This window comes from Neolamprologus brichardi, chromosome 7 (genome assembly GCF_056152115.1).
Source record: "Neolamprologus brichardi isolate AB-2024 chromosome 7, ASM5615211v1, whole genome shotgun sequence".
Classification (NCBI taxonomy): Eukaryota; Metazoa; Chordata; class Actinopteri; order Cichliformes; family Cichlidae; genus Neolamprologus; species Neolamprologus brichardi.
Genome location: NC_142110.1, coordinates 30,461,582 through 30,478,832, shown reverse-complemented (window position 1 = coordinate 30,478,832; position 17,251 = coordinate 30,461,582). Strand labels below are relative to the sequence as shown.

At 39.3% G+C, this 17,251-nt stretch overlaps 1 protein-coding gene across 2 annotated transcripts in view; it reads right to left on the bottom strand.

Annotated features, from left to right (window-relative positions):
- dcc (DCC netrin 1 receptor) overlaps window positions 1-17,251 on the bottom strand; it is a 346,228-nt gene that overhangs the window by 213,819 nt on the left and 115,158 nt on the right. For both annotated transcript variants that reach the window (XM_087843481.1, XM_087843482.1), the window contains exons 3-4: window positions 10,441-10,728; window positions 1,432-1,582 (exon numbers count right to left, since the gene is read on the bottom strand). In XM_087843481.1, coding sequence (XP_087699607.1) covers window positions 1,432-1,582; window positions 10,441-10,728 — 439 coding nt within the window. The remainder of the gene's footprint in view (window positions 1-1,431; window positions 1,583-10,440; window positions 10,729-17,251) is intronic.

Here is a 17,251-nt window from a genome sequence, read left to right as displayed (position 1 = left end):
TCCTCAGTGGACAGTAAGCTCTCCTACTGCCTGGGTGTTTGGTACGCAGGTACGCTACTGAGAAAGTGTAAAGTGAAAGGGTAATTAATACTGCCAAAAAAAAAATCATTGACTGCCATCCCTGGATGCCATTGTCAGATCCTCCTGTCTCAGAAAAATCAAGGCCATCACAGGTGACCAATTGCCACAACCCCCCCCCCCCCCCCCCCCCCCCCCCCCCCACCCCACCTGTATGACCCAATGCCCTCTGGACCGCCTCAGGTCGACCAGGTCCCACACGATCAGACTCACAAACAGCTTCATTCATCCTCTTGGCCAGGACAGCAAACAAACAAACCCCACCAAGCCATGAGCCATGGTCTGAGCAACCCTCATCACTCAGACCACATGCACACAGACTCTACTCAGACCAAACCCTTTGCACTACTTTCAAGCACTTTGCGACGTGTCCTCTAATGTGCCTTTTACATTGTGTGTCTTCTTCCTGTTTTGTATATATTCCTCTTGCTTGTATGTACTCTCCTTGTCTGTTATTTATTCCTGCTGTCTTAATATTTATATTTATTCCTGCACCGTTTGTGTGGAACACCAAAATTTTTGTTGTACAATGTCAATAAAACCCTATTCTATTGTCTATACACCACTCTGCATTTAATGATTAGTCATCATTAATCTCTGGCTCACTTCCAAAGCATGTCTTGGTCCTGTCTTCCTCCCCCCACCCAAACCGGTCGTGGTAGATGTCCTGAGTGTGGTTATTCTGGAGGTTTCTTCCTTTTAAAAGCTTTTCCTCCCCATTGTCACCAAAGTGCTTGCTCATATGGGTTCCTATAATTGTGCTGAGTAAGAGCTAGGCATGCCACTACAAACTAAACACAGACCAAAGGTAAACCAAAACAGAGACAAGGACTGACTACACACACAGAGATGAGACAAAGAGTGGGTGAAAATGAGAGGGGACAAACAGTGTTAAAGAAGAATTAAGGAATATGAATATAAATAAAAACTTCTTATTAAGTCTTATTCTAAATCTTGTTCTTACTGTTATCTCTTCCAATTTGTTTGGTGAAATTTCTAGGAGCCAAGTTGGGCAAGTAGGGTCAGTGAAGACTGCCCCACAGGTTGTTTACAAAAGGTTGTTTCAGGTTATTTGATTTTACATAAAGAGTCCAAAACTTTAGTTTTACTACAGCATGTCTATTGGTCATACTAAAAAAAGGTAATTCAGTGTATTAGTGACTCGCTAATATGTTGTAATAACTCTTTTCCGCAAAGGAATGAAAAAATATAATGCTATGAATGCGCAAAATCATTCAAACATTTACCACCAGGGCATAGCAATCACTGGGTCATACTGGGATCAGTGTGGGTAAAATCAGATGCGTGCTGTTGGTGGTTTAAACATGGATTAACACAGTAAAGCAGACAGACCAGCTCTGAATCAGTTCCTCTCCTCTCCTCCACTGGATGCTCGGAGTCGGGTAACCAGAGGCTGAACACTCAAGCACCGCATCTGATCCCAGCAGAGCTGTTACTCGGGTCGGGCTCTGAAGGAACTGGAGGTTCCTGCTGACCCCAGGTTCTGAAAGAGAAAAGGAGAAAAGGAGAGGGTAAAGGTCAAACATAGTCTAATACATTCTAAGACACACACAATTTGGCCACGTGTCATTTTATAAGGATGCCGTGTGAAAACAACAGCAATCACCTGCTTGTTAACCAGTCAGCCAAAAGAGCATTTTTAGCATTCATTGTGTTCCATTTTTTCACAAAGGTAGTGAAGGAGGATTCTGCACAAAACTGGGTAAATAATTTCCTTACAGTAATTTTGTGCATGGATGGATCATGGGTGGTTGTGTTGAACCAGAAAATGGTGAATTATTGGCTTCCATAAGTGGGCAGGAAATAAAATAATCTATCCCCTCTCTTCTGCTTTTCTTTTCAGAGTCACGGGGTGGAGGGACTGGAGCCTATCACAGCTGTCTTAGAGTGAGAGGCAGGGTAGACCCTTGACAGGTTGCCAGTCTGCCGTACACCTATGGGCAATTTAGAGTTTCCAATTAACCTATCCCCACTAACTGCATGTCTTTGGATTGTGGGATGAAACCAGAGTACCCGGAGAGAACCCACGCAAACACGAGGAGAACATGCAAATTCCACACAGAAAGACCCCGGCCTGATGGTGGACTTGAACTCAGGACCTTCTTGCTGCAAGGCAACAGTGCTAACCAACATGCTGCCCTGGCAATGAAACAAATGCCCTCATTTTCATCGTATTAGCATGTAAACCATTGGAGCTTTTTAAACTATGATAGATGCATTATTTAGAAAGTTCTTCATGTTTATAAGATTGCTGATTGATGTGACTGCTGTCCTTGGTCCTGCAAGATTAGCTGGTTCTGAGGACAGATGTGAACAGCTAATCAGTAATCATTTACATGCCAATGAGTAACCAGCTTATTGAGAAAAATGTGTCAGTAAAGGTAAGCTATAAGAAGCATAAAGTCAAAGGTTCTGCTTTTGTTTCTGTCTTTGCTCTTGGGTGGAGTTCCTTGAATGACATCTCAGCTGAGGACCTGACACTAATTAGAAAGCAACTATTGAATTTCTCCAAGGTTGAATACACCTAGCATCTGTGTAGAGAGGTACAAAAAACAAGCTTAAATAAAAAGCTCTTTTCGGTTGTATTCCTACCTGTAAACACAACACAAGAAAAACTAAAATGGTTCTTGGTTGGAAATATAAAAGGTCTCAGTTAGGCTGATGCAATAAAATGGTTTCTTCAAAGACATCTGAATCATCTGAATTTTGATGGGTTTTTTTCCTGGTTTCCAGGGTGATAAGTCCCTGCAAGGAATTCCTTAAAACATACAAGGTCTTCTAAAATCTTTTAGTTTGTGCTATGAGACTAGGCTTAATTTCTTTTTTTTAAAAAAAGCTTGTAAATAACTGTCAGGTAAGCATCTGTATGCAGAAAGTCTGTACAAGATCATTTCGTTTAGTGGAAAAAATCAACAATTTAGATGAAAAAGATTGAATGTGTTATGAGAAATCATCTCTCGTTTCTCACCTAATTCTGCTTCCACATTGACATTTCTCTATTTGAAGTCTAACCTTGATGAGCTCATGCAGTTTTCCACCAAGCTGATTTGAAACCCAGATGCATCTCCAAGAAAACAGTGTGAATGTGCTCCTTTGATGGACAAACCAGAAGAAGTCACATTGTGTTTCATCCACTGGCAAAGGCGTTTAGTGGTCTGATATCAAACACAAGCTTTCATCTAAGAAAACCTAAGGCCCTGAAGGAACACACACACACGTACACACACACACGTACACACACGACATCTATACTGGGTCAGGCTTGTGTTCATCCTCGGGCACCCCCTCAGGGTGAAAGAAAATCTGACTCAGAGTGACTAGACCCAGAACCAGACTATTTCCTTTAGTAGACAGGAAGTTACATCATTATCATAATCACCATCATCCGCCAGTGGCACTGACACACACCAATATGCACCTCTAACGTGAAATATTTTGTAATCATCTTTTACTCCTTATCTTTGAATAGGCATGAAGTTATTTCACATCTGCTGCTCGTTGTGAAATAAGAAACAGTCGAGCCGTTTCCCCCTGAAAGTCAATTAAGGTGATCAGAGCATGAATATTCTAAGATTCACAAGTTTTTCAAACTTGTGTGACCCTTTGCAGATTACAGCTCATTTCATTCATTTAATAATTAAGACCCTTTCTTTGGTACATTTTGCTTGTAGGTCAGATCTCTTACTTCCAGAACTGCCTTAAAGTCTAAATAAGGTGCCCTGGAAACATTCGTCAGAGATGGTTGATGGTGCTCACCTGACACCAAGTACCACCATATTTTTAAATTCACTAAAATCAGCCTTTCTTTTCTCATTGCCCTCAATACCCAACCAGCCTGTTAAAAAGGCTGCTTTTCCTTCCAAGTATCACCAAGAGCAGGGATGTCACTTTGATCTTAAGAGCACCAAACCAGTGGAACTGCCCTTTTCGTCAATGTATAGAAGTTAAATTACACATTTAACGTCAAAATAAAAAAAAAAATACTTCTGTAGTAAATCTGTTCATCTGTCAGCATGACTCTTCTATTGTAAGAAATGTATAAAAAGACAGAAAACATGCCGTCAGCTCATTGTGCAGACTCTCCTGTCCCGTTCTAAAACTGAAAACTTTTGTTTATTAGTGGAATATGTTAATGTGAATCCCACATTTCTATTGTAGTTAGTGAAAAACAGGAACTTTGTGTAATTTAATTGTTCACCTGTTTCTTATTTACTTTAGTGTAGCATGAACAGCCATGAGGGAGGTCTTTATGAGTCAGAAATGGTGTAAAACTTATGAAAATACAGTTTTACATACAGAATTACATAATTTATACACTGTGTGCTTCTTTAGAATAATACAGGGTATTTACCTTACAATACAAAGCACCTTGAGGTGACTGACCTGACCTGACCTGAACCCAGAATCAGCTGATACAAAAACTGCCTCAATAACAGTTTAAGTAACACAACAAACTGCCCGTTTGTCTACCCGTTTACATATTTACATATTTAATTCAGCAAGTGTTCCCTGCACTAGGATCCCATCTGTGAGGTTCAAAAGTATACACATGGATAATAACTAAGATGTAAAGCTGTGCAACTTCATGATTTTGAAAAAAAAGAAAAGAAAACAAAAGAATCGGAAACGTAAAACAAGCATCATCAGCAGAAAACCGTGCGCGGTGAACACGAGCAAAGAAAAGAAGAAGCAGCGGGAGAAACGTCCACGCAGCAGATTTTCTTTTTGTGTGTGCTGGTCGCAGAGGCGAGTAAAGAGCGAGGGATCACGGAGATAATCACTGAGCAGAAGCGTTGATCCTTTAATATTTTCACAGGCACGTCGCCCAAGGAGGCTGTCAGCAAATCAGATGAAACACTGACACACCTCGCATCACAACGAGGAGGACACACGCGCAGTCACGAGCTATTCACTGCATGCAGACAAAGACACACAACACCTTTGAGGAACGACGACAAATATATTCAGCGCTGTTCTCCTCAGAAATGTTGAAACAAAGATAAACTGTCCCTTTAATGCGTTTTCGAAACTAATTATTAGATAAGTCATCCTTTTCCCAGACCTTCAGCTCAGTTCACTGCACAAACACACTCAGAGTTATTATTTGTACCCAACAGGCCAAGAGGCGTGTTCTCACATCATGTTATTACCATGTTCTCGTCTCACAGCCTTGTTCCTTCTTTAGTTTTTATGCTGCACCAAACTAATAAAGGTAATAAATCACAGACTTTTAAATGCTAGAAAAGTAAATTTAATATATATAATCCTTTTATTTTTATGTGTTTATTTGCATTTAAGGAGGACTTTTAACTCACAAACCAGAAAAATCTGGGACTGTGTGGATTTTCCCAGTTTGGTGTAGTCGGTAGCTTTCGGTACTCCTCCTACCCACTTGTGATTGTGCACTGAGTTATAACAAAGGTTTCAGCCTTCACCACATCACCAACCAACCACTTAAGTGTATGGTTAGGATTTAGCCAAGAACAAAATATGCATAGTTTCAGAAACTAGAAAATCTATAAAGTGATAAATATGAACATAGCCTGACCCTAAACAGGTAAGTTTTTAGGGTCAGTAAATGTGGTAAGAGATCAAAATCAAGGCACTACTTTGTTCACTGTTTCCGAACAAATCCCATTTCCAAGGTAAGTGGATTAATCCCGGTCCTGTCTGGATTCTGATAGGATTTAACCTGCTGAATTTTTTTTTGTTCATCGGGACTTCCAAGGCTTAATTTTTAACCTTTAGTGTATCTCACAGGAGGATGTAAGAGGACATTTTTGGCTCGCTGCGATCCTGCCTTCTGTTCTTCTGTCCTTTCGTAACTCGGGTTCATCTGAAGGTAAAAGGTAGGCTTCCTGTAAGAAATTTCCATACTTGAATTTCCAAGTGTTTTCTTGCTGCAGTGGAGTCTGAGAGACAGAGTTTGAAAACGACTCTCAGAAAACGTATTTTTTTGTCCTGTGTCACGGAAAATTGAAAAGCTGACCTGGCTCAATGGGAGGATCCATAGTATCATGTTTTGTCTTTATGTAATATTTTAATACTAGATGTACTGGACTTTACTGTAAGTTATCTTATGTGGAATTTTCTGAATGTATTCTGTGGACAGTGGTAATTAGAAAATGTTGCTTGTCTACACTTGTTGTTGTTGTTGTTTCTTAAAAGTGATGCAAATTGCTGTTGCGTTCTGTATTATTGTTTTGACCCCTTTGCAAAGGCAAATTAAAACCTCACGAAGACGACATGTTTATGTGTAGATCATTTGTTTTAAATTTCTATAACACCACAGAGGAACAGTCTGAATGGATGCACCCCATGAGGCTAACTGCATATTGAGCCACAAGGTAATTATGTGTAACTATTTAATCTTTCATGGCTTGCATATGTTCCTCAGCAGTAAAAAAAAAGGCATATTTATGCTGTTTCTTATATCAATGCAGAGCTGCAGAGAATAGTGCTTCCATGTCACAGATTTGGGATTTGAATCTTACTGGTTGGCTTTCTCCAGGTTCCTCCCATGTGGCACCTGTCATTTAGGTTAATTGATTAAATTAACCTAAATGACAGGTTAAAAGATTTTAATTAGGTTAAAAGATTCTAAATTGACTGTAGGCGCAGATGTGAGTCTGATAAAACCTTTGAGTGGTCAGTGAGACTAGACAGCAAATGAAACTTTTAAGAGCTCTGTGCTGTGTTAAGGTACAAAATTGTCATCCATTCAAAGCTGGTAGAAACGACACGGGCACAAATCCTTGCCATCAAGGATATGATCGCAGTATCTTAGAGGGTACCTCTCCAGCAGAAGGCGTTTTATTTTGAAAAACATATTTTCCTAAGAGTCTATTGTGGGCTTTGTCCACCTACTTTTATATTAGAATCATGTTGGAAGGGGTTCATAGAATGTGTTCTCATCCCAAGGTGGCAAATACCTGAATTCTGAAAGTTTGTTGTTTTGTTTAAATATGATGACAAAAGTTTGTTGTTTTATTTTTTTACTTTATCTATGAGGACGTTTAACTGGTCTCAGAATTACCGTTAGGTCATGGCATTGACTTCAAAAGGAATCTCACTGTATCACTGAGATACCTGCAGTTTTTCTTTAGAACAGGTTGGCAGAGAGAGGGACAATTAAATAATCCTGGCTTTGAAACTCTGTTGCACATTGTACTCCTGTAGCACAACAGTTTCTTATTTTTATTCTTTGATCGACAATACATGCTAAGCTAGGCTAATTAGCTGCTGACTGTAAATTTACTGTTCATCAGTGGGGGATACCAAGATGACAGGTTGGCATGTTGTGTATAGTTAAAATGTGCCAAAGGAAAGTGACCAACAAAATAAAACTGGAACTGACTACAAAATCAAACATATATCCATGTGTCTAGAGACAGAGGGCGCAAAACAGAAAGGAAAGGTAAAAATTAAAAATGTGTTCCAAAGAGGTCACAACCTGTTTATGAGAGTTGTGACCTCTTCTTTTACCTTCTCAATTTATTTGGTTGATTTGGAATGGTCATCCATGCTGATTCAATTTAGTTCAATAAAAACATGTAAAAAGGCCAACGTGAATCTTACCAAGCTCTAAGCCAAAAGAGGTCCACTGACAACTTCAATCCATACCTTCTAACACACCATGTTTTTATGGGTGTTTGCAATGTAATTTTCCTCCATATTCCATGCAAACATACAGTAACATTTCTGAAATAAGTTACATTACTTTGATGAAGTAACCAAACCTGTTATATTACATCATTTTATCTTAACACTCCATCCAGACGTGTAGAGCTGAGCCCTGAGCAGAAATGCAGTCAGCCACACACACAGCGAGGCATCATTCAGAGAAATCAGACGTGATAATCCCTGACCTTTCACGTCAGATTTCCTCTGATGGCTCCATTTGATAAAAACTTTACAAAGGCAAAGTTAATCAAATCTTCATGGATTAGAATGATTAAAGTTTAATCATGTGACCCATTAAAACGTCATATACATCAAAGAGAAAAGAGGATAAAAAACATGAAAGGATTAAAGGGAAAACCTTGTCAAAGCCAGTGGCTTTGCAACACAGTGGGGAAACACTGTATGTCACCCTTAACCAAAACTTTAATAGACTAAAACCATCAAACTTTATACATCAAAGGTAACAAGTCCAATTTTTTTTCATTTTGTTTCTGTTGACACCAAAATCAGGTCGAGATTTTTGCTTCATAAAAGTACAAGTCTTATCAAATGTTTCACAACATGTGGAAATGGAAGGAAAACCGCTTCACTAAAGGCTAAAAAAGCCAGATTTCGTTAAGCTTACATGTTGCAACTGAATGTGTGAACCGACTGAGTGTCCATTTATCTGGCAACAGATTCGACTCAGGTAGCTGAGTCTGTGTCAAGTATCTGTGAGAATCGCACATTACAGCCACATCTCTGCAGGATGCTGCAGAGCAGATACACAGCCTTCAAAAGTAAAAATGCTCCGCCAGGCTTACAACAACAGTCGGTTAAATGCAGTTAAATGCAATCAGGAAATATGTATGCCATACAAAACCTGCACTGATTTATATTTTGGAATTTTGCTATTATTATCGTTATTGTTAGTACTATTATTATTACTGTTATTGTTGTTGTTGGTATTGTTACTACTACTAATAATAATAATGTTACAACATTTATTGCTGAAACTGGAACATTGTTTTCTTTTACTTAATCCAGATAAATGTATACTCATTCAACTTGGTAGTAAAAATAATTAAAAAAAATGTCAAAAACACGGTCATTTTTAGTTTTACTACCTGGTTAATAATTTTTTACAACATCATGTTGATGGTTGTATTAAGTTTTAAATGATTTTAATAGTGGGTTCAAAAACTGTTTAAGAAAGTAGGCACCATGAGTGGCAACATTTCTAGTTCTTGTTCAGTCACCAAAATTGAGTCCTTTTAAGGAAAGATTGTGCTTAAAATGCAAAATGCTACCCCAAGAGTATACCTGTGACACTGCATCTCTGGAGCTGTTTTTCCATTCTCTGCACGTCTTTCAGTCAGAAGCAGAGTATTTAGTCCACATGGGGTCTTTTATTTTGAAATTTAAATAGCTGTTCTATGCCATTCTTGTATCTGACTTCCTGGTTTCTTTATCTGCTCCATGCAGCTTGATGGGTTTGCATTAAGAGATGGATACAGCACTATCTGTGTTGCAAGGAACCACTTCTGGGACACTTCTGAAATCCACATCTTGTGGGATCTCATGGATCAGAAAACATGATATTCCTAAAGCAAGAGCGGTGAAAATTCTCACTCCTGCTGTAACACATGTATCCTGGGATGATGATAAAGGACCTTGTAGAGCCAACTTCAGCAAAACACCAGCATTTAATGTCCTGGTAATGGGGATTGGCTCAGTTGATTGGTAATAAAATCTTCATTACAAACTACTATATAATTCGTAATCAAATGATCATGTTTGGCATTTTTCCTTCTTTATAACTTTATTGCAGTTATATTTTATTTGTTTTGTACTTAAGTTTTGTCTGTTCTGAAAAAGCTATTATAAGTTTTTATTCATATTTGTGTAATTCTTAAAAGTAAGTTAAGTTGTGAATGTGGTTTTCTGTGTCACTGTGTGCGGTGATGAAAGAGCAGTTTAGCTGAGAGTCAATACATGTACTTTGAAATGCAAAGTACATGTGATTATCCCTCTGAAGGTCGACGCTTCGGCTGCACGGAGCCCCCGCTGGGAACGAACGCGGGAACACTTCACCAGTTCGACTCAAAGTGGTGTTTAACCGCGGAGAGTGTGAGCTAACACGAGCTGTAATCTGAGTGATGAAGTGGACGGCGTATGGACTCGTATAATTGGATGATGTGGAGTGTACGGACCATCAGCGGCTGACAGACTCCCTGCAGACCGCGGAGAAGCTGCTCCCTCTCAGCCCGGAGACGTGTTATTAAATTCACATATATTCATTACATCACATTTCATTTTAAAATGAGACATCCAGGACTGGGAGGAAATGAACAAGAATTACTACCTGACAGAGTGATGACTGTAGGAAAAGTATAACTCACCGCTAAGTAAAAACTGCTGGTGCAGCACCTAACCATAAAAAGACTGGAAATCTAAACCAGTCCACTTAACTGTGATAATACAAACATTTGAAATATACATCATGTATTATACATGTTTACAATCAACACATTATCCCAAAATATTGCAACGCAACAAGATAAATGAAATCAACTTAGTCTCAAAAGTTCTTTAAGCCAATGAACAGTTATCAGTGAGCCAGTAGATCAATAGATCTAAAATCATGTGTTTGGAGGGCATCGTTGTTCCATCAGTTACCTGGGAGCACACGGAGCTCTGCGTCCGTCCCCGTCCTGGTGCTGCTGGGGTTATCAGCCAGACAGCGGTATGTAGCCGAGTCCGGGGGCTGGACTCGGCTGACCTGCAGCGAACCTGATGGCAGCACAGCGAGACGGGAGTCAGGTTCAAAGGTCAGTGGCAAGTCCTCTCGGTTCTTCTGCCAGCGGATGACAGGTGTTGGGTCACCTGAAACCTCGCAGCGGAGCAGGGCAGTATCGCCGAGGTACGATGAGACGGACTCAGTGGGGACGACCACTTTGAGTGGACCTGTTGGGAAATGAGTTTTATGAGTAAGAAAAGTATTGACAACAAGTCATTTAGTGTAAATATATACACACAATGGATTTTGTTGAAAACTGTGTGTGAGAGTATTCAGTTTTCTCTGCATGGAATTATCTGGCTCACCCAGAAAAAAACAAAAGATAGAGAAAATAATCAGCAGCTTCAGGTTTTGTACACTTCAAATTTAGAACTGTGTAAGCAAATACTACAAGGGGAAAAGCTGCCCTGAACTGTGTACACTGCAATAAATCACTTTGTTCTTTCGTATAATGTATCTAACTTCCATCATCTTGGATTTTAGTTTTTGCTGCTTCAATGACCTTGGACTACTGACGATGAACCAGTACTCTGGTTAGAGTGCCTATCCAACTCCTAGCAGCTCTCCAGATCAGTAGAAGAACTACTCCACCAGCTGCAATCAAACATGGTGGTCTTCAGACATTCAACTGCTGGACCAGAGAGGATCTCCACAGAAATAACTAACAAGCAAGCCAGCCAGAAAGCACACGACACAAAGCACCGCTACTAACTGGCTAGAATACAGAGACCACAAATAAATCGATGAGGATGTCATAGTCACACAGGAAAAAAAAATATAAATGTTTAAATGACTTATTAAATATGCCTAAAAACTATCAATTGCAAACAGTTTAGTCCAATACTTTTAATGCTGTCTTTGTGGGAGAGAATATAAATAGCAAGCCGCTCTAGGTCATTTGGCACCGAGTCAGCATAAAGAAATTAAAAAGCAGTTGCAGCAACACAGGTCACCTTTATGGATTATGCTGCAGTGCAAAGTTTCATCCTATGGTACATGCTTAAGTTCAGATAATCAAGAAGTATAGGGATGGCCATTTCTATTATGTTGCATTTGTACTTTGATTATTAAGAATGTGCAGTGTGGTTTCAAGAGTATGATTGGAAACTGTGTAAAGACAGCAAAGAACCACTGTGGCTGGAAGTAGAGATTAAGTAGTTAACTTCCAATGAGTGACCGTCACTCCAGCACCACCACTGCATGTCATTAACGTTGTTCTTCCTGTTCAACACGAGTTTGTCCTTCCCACTATTGCCTGTGTCTGTCTCTCTAGTATTGTACTTTGCTTTCAATATAAAGCATCCTGAGCTCCTGGTTGTCGTTAATTAGTGTTCTATAAAGTTCAATCAAACTGAATCAAGCAGGTCTTGTTTGGTCAGTGATCAGTTTGTGGTTTTTAATCACCTACATTGTCAAAGTAACCAGATGAAAAGCCTGTGTAGTCTAAATGCGACATGAAAACATTACCATTAATACCCACAGCCTCTGCGTGAGAAACAAAAGACACAAGCAGCAGAGGTGAAGAAGAAGGGAGCTGACAGCAAAGGTTTCTCAGGTCAACAGGGAGAAAATAATAAAGACAAAGATGGAGCAGAAGAAGCAGCGAAACTCAGCGGGTGAAAATGTGAAAAACTCCAGAGAGAGTTAGACTGGGACCAGCGGGAGGACAGATGAAAGTCAGGCAAGAGACGGAGAGACAGAGACAGCGCGGCCAACCAATGTAGGGCCTGCTGTGTTCAGGACCCACACAGTTTCCCGTCTGATCAGATTCCCTTCAACAACAAACAGCCTGTAGCAACAGAAACACAGGAACGTTCTGACTGCCGGCCTCGCTCGGCTCTTGCAGGGCATTTTATTATCTGAAGCTCTAGTGCAGTTGTGTTTTAATTTCAACATGGCTGCAGGGAGCTCTGAGTAGATTAAGAAGAAGGTGCAGGAATGTCAGGAATTCAATAAAGAGCAGTGTTGTTTTCCTCTCTATTCTCTCTGAGAATGTAAAGCAGATTAATTGATTAAATGAGAATCTGAGCTTTTTGACATACAATTCATTCAGGTCTTTGCGTGGGCTCGTTTTTTTCTCCTCCTCAAAGACACAGCTGTGAATATTGTATTCCTGACATATTCCACTTTATTCATCCACTTTAGTACTTGTGTGCAACATCTCTGCTGGTTCCATGTCAACAAGTTTCCAAGGGAAGTCAGTATTCGAGGCAAAAGGTAGGAAATATTGTGATTACGATAAGATTAGACACCTACATAAATCGCAGAGGGGAAGAGGTTTGGTCATCCATGAACTGTGACAAAATAAACAAGCAAGGCAGGTCACAACAACCACATGCTGCCTGAGCAGAGGTGTACATCCAGCTGGATTTATAGTGTCTTTATGATGTAAACTCTGATATATTATGCTATATTTACACCACAAAGCCGTTTACAAAACCCTCACTAAGAGCGGACTAATATCCAGCATTCAAATTAGCTCTTTTTTTCTGTTTCATAAATTAGGTAGGAAAATTTGTCTTTATTCATCCCGTCGATGTTGGGACCAGTGGAGCAGCTGTGCTTGGTTAGCAGTACAGGTGTGAGCTAGTACACTGGTCAAGGGTGACATGAATTTTAAGTTAACATTGGTCCAGGAAGTAAACCATGCAAGAACGGGAAGAATATACAAGCAGAAGGATGATCAGCGTTTGACCTCTTTAGAAAATCACTTCAATTGGTAACACAGTACAAACAGAAAACGTCTGTTACATCATGATAGAGTCCGTTTTCCACGTGTGTGCACACATGTGTACACCTGTAATACGTGCAGGTTTTGGTTAGAGAGACAATCAAGGTTGGTGTGGACCTCAGAGGATAAAAAGAACTACCAACACAAGCTGCAGTCCAAAATGGTAGAGCTGGAATACCTCTGAGGAAACCCACGGAGATGCAGCTGAATAACAAGCACCATGACAATAGGGACACAGCAGGGGAGCTAGCTTGTAGGGGAAGAGAAGAAAGCAAGTGCCTGGGCTTGTTATTAGCAGCAACTGAAATGTCAAAATAAGAGCAAGTGGACTGCTGAGTAATAAATTAGTGGCTCAGGATGTCATTCTCTCAGATGGGTATTATCTGCATCCAAATATATCTGGGCCTGTCTGAGTAAATTCACTACTGATATTTAGATTTGTATATGTTGTTTTTGTTATTTACTCTTAATTCTTTTAGTTTGTGATCACACAAAATGTATAAAAATAATGAAATTAGCAAAGCAGTGTCTCTAAAATCAGTTTTAAATGTATCGTTTGACAGCTGACAAGGCCTAGTTCAAGGCATAGTTTTTTAGGTCAGTTTTCTGGCATGCCAACTGCTGAGCTTTCAACATACATATATACATTCAACCATTTACTGTCCTTAATTTCTCAAAATGTGATGTCTTGTAGGTGCATTTTAACAAGTTTAAAATAACATTTTGGAGAAAGAACACCTGCTTCATGTAGAAAAAGTTTGATAGACAAGCAATGTTTATTTTCTTGAGTTTTGAGCAAGTTTCTAAATCCCAGGAGTCCTACATTTCTGTCAGCATACAAATACTCTGAAATGTTTTCATCTGGAAAAGAGAGAAAACGCAGTTTGGGGTCTGATTTACTTGTGGTTTGTGTTTTTGTTTCATGCTGGTTTGAATCGGTTTATGCTTCCTCCATTTTACCTCGACACACAAACAGCCGGGAAACCTGAACTCGGAAACAAACGTCAGCTTTCTTCTCTTTCTGTTCTGAGACATTAGAGAAGCTCCAGTTTGACTCTCGCATCGTCAGACAAGCCGCCGCTGGATACAGGGTTTCACAGCGGCGGGGACTTGAGCGGCTGTGACATCACGCATATCGGAGACAACGGTAACACTGATGTGAATTTGGAGTGTGCATCTTACATAAGTTCTGCTGCTGTCTTCTCCTATATAGATCACTATGCTGCCTGCAGCTGGGAGAAATGGCACACACACACAGATTTTTGTTTTTGTTACTTGCCAATCCTGCTACCTGTCTAACCCACAAACATTAAAGCAACATATAAGATGGAAAACAGTGCTTTCTATTGTACTGTGTGGTCAAAGGTTAATGCTGAGCATTAAAAAAACTGAGCCCTCATCACGTTACTTTTTCATTTTTATTCATTTGAGCTTATTTAGCCACGACTACAACAGAATAATGTACAAGTAGGACTCGTGGGAACAGTATGAAGATTTAAGCTGACAGCAAGCTTTTGGCTTTTTTCATTGCCAGGACATATGAATATAATTTCACAAAATAAATACTGCTGTCAATCTAATTCTAGACGTAAAACACAATGACGCTGTGCACACATGCACACTGAGCACAATAAAAATGAGATTCAAGGATTCATTTACAGGGTAAAATTCAGCCTACTCCACAGCCTGTGTGGACATCTGGACTGATTAGAATAGGAGTGTTTTCTGTTCCACCAGACACTCATGAGACGACCGTGGCTGAAAAGATGTCTGTCCAGACAGAGCTTCATATTTAATCAGCTGTTGTGCCGGCTGACTGCAGTTTACGCTGGCTGGAGAATCAGTCATCCATTTTAAACCTAATAGGCAAAATTATGATTTGGGACATGTTTTGCTGCATAGCTGGTATATTCATGAACAAGGCCAACAAGTGGAGGTTTTTTAAGATGCAGCTGTGTAAACTTTAAGGTCTGTTATGCGTGAGGCATTTAACGCCACTCATTAAACATGTGACCCACGGGGACAAAACTGGCCTGTCAGATCAGCATGACTGGATGGGTTTGAAAGGACTGAAAATGGAAGAGAAGTTAATACTAACTCCAAATTTACCAATAAGATTTTCTCCTACCTTGTAACTGACTGATGCAAATGACCTCTTCTGTTCAAATAAAGATGTGTGAATTGATTTGTCATGTATAATCATGGTTAATTAGCTGACAAATATAAATTTAATCAACTGAAATTTACAGGATGATGAGTACACTGAACGTATTTTTTTGCTTTAGAAGTTTACTATTATAAATCTATGAGTAAGTCTCCATGCTTAATTGTTAATACTTGATTTCTCTAATTCAATGGAAAAGTGCAAAAACTTAAAGGATCATTAAAGTTCAGGTCATGTCACTCGTCCTCCTTCAGTACTTCGCACTCTAAAAAAATATTAGATTAACGTGCTCTTCTTAAGTTCACATTAATGAATGTTCTTAAGGCAGCTGTTTTAAATTTTATATTGTTCAACCCTTTTCTTGGCATTTTCTAGAAACTGAAATCCGATGAGCAGATTGTTTTGTTATTCCATGAGACACTGTGTCTGTTTTCATTGGATGGGATCTGAGAACATCCTGTTTGAATTTAATAAAACTGAGCCTCATTTATCAAAAGTGAGGAGCATCAAAGGAGATCTTCAGTCAGAGATGAAATTCTGATCACAAAGAATGAAACAACAAAAGGAAATGAAGGAAAGCAGCAGGAAGGAAATTCTGAGAGGACGAGAAATAGGTCAGTCCGTCGAGACTGAGGAATGATGGGGAGGACAGAACATGGAGGAGAACACTTAAAAGAAAAGAATAAACTTTGACCCTGAACTCAGCATTAAAGTACTTATACTTCCTGTCTTTGGAAATAAACCACTGACATACACAAACACACAGTGTTAAATAAACATTTTAAAATATATATATGTACTAACAAATACATTTTTATGGTGGTGGCTGCTGTCTCCTGCTGTTTTCATCCTCATTACACAAATAGATCAAAATGACTCAGACTAATAATAACATGCAAATCACAGCAAACAGGCGAGGGCAGCGGAGGGATTTTGCGGGACGTTTCTGCTTCGAGTCTTCGCCTTGGGAACAATTATTATTTGCTTCTGTGGGTTGAACCTCGCTCCTCCTCACCAACATTAATTGGGACTTGCACAAATCCTCTAAGAGTTGATGGCTAATTGGGAATGGGCATGCTGGAGGCGGTTTCATCTTTACACCTCCACCACTGTGTGGTCTGAGAAATCATTTTAAACCTATAATCACCATTGGCCCTGCCACCAGACTGAAGAACAAAACAAACATATCACTCCTATTTTAGGTTCTCTTCCCTGGTTGCCCTTTAATTTTACAGTGTATTTTAAACAGCTCTTTTTATTGATTCTCAACATCTGTTAAGATGATTAAGTTAGGGCAACTTATTTATTTTGAGTATACTCAGAGTAAAATGTGACTGGAGACAAGGAATAAAGTGAGCAGTTGCCATTAGTAAGTGCATATACTTACAAGGTGACCTTTTAACCTCAAGTATACACTACGTAGTATACTCTAAGCACAATCTGTGTACAGGTTTAAATTATTCATAAATAAGGTAAATAATGCATTTTGTCTGTTTAGGTTTTGACTTTAAATTCTTGTGGAAACAATAAACAACTGATTCATGAGGGTTTATGAGCTTCATGAAAGCAGATTTGAAAGGGCTTATGGTGCAGTCACAATAAGTATTAACTATTGTCCTTTAATGTCACTAATACCTGAATTATTAAACAAACAACAGTAGGTTAGATAATTGAAAAGTGAAAGCCAAAAGTAAGAAATACATTGCACTATGCTCTATAACAATATGGCGGGCTTGACAGGTTTTGCAATCAAATGAATTAAATTTTCATTCTTTTCTTTAAACACTATTAAACC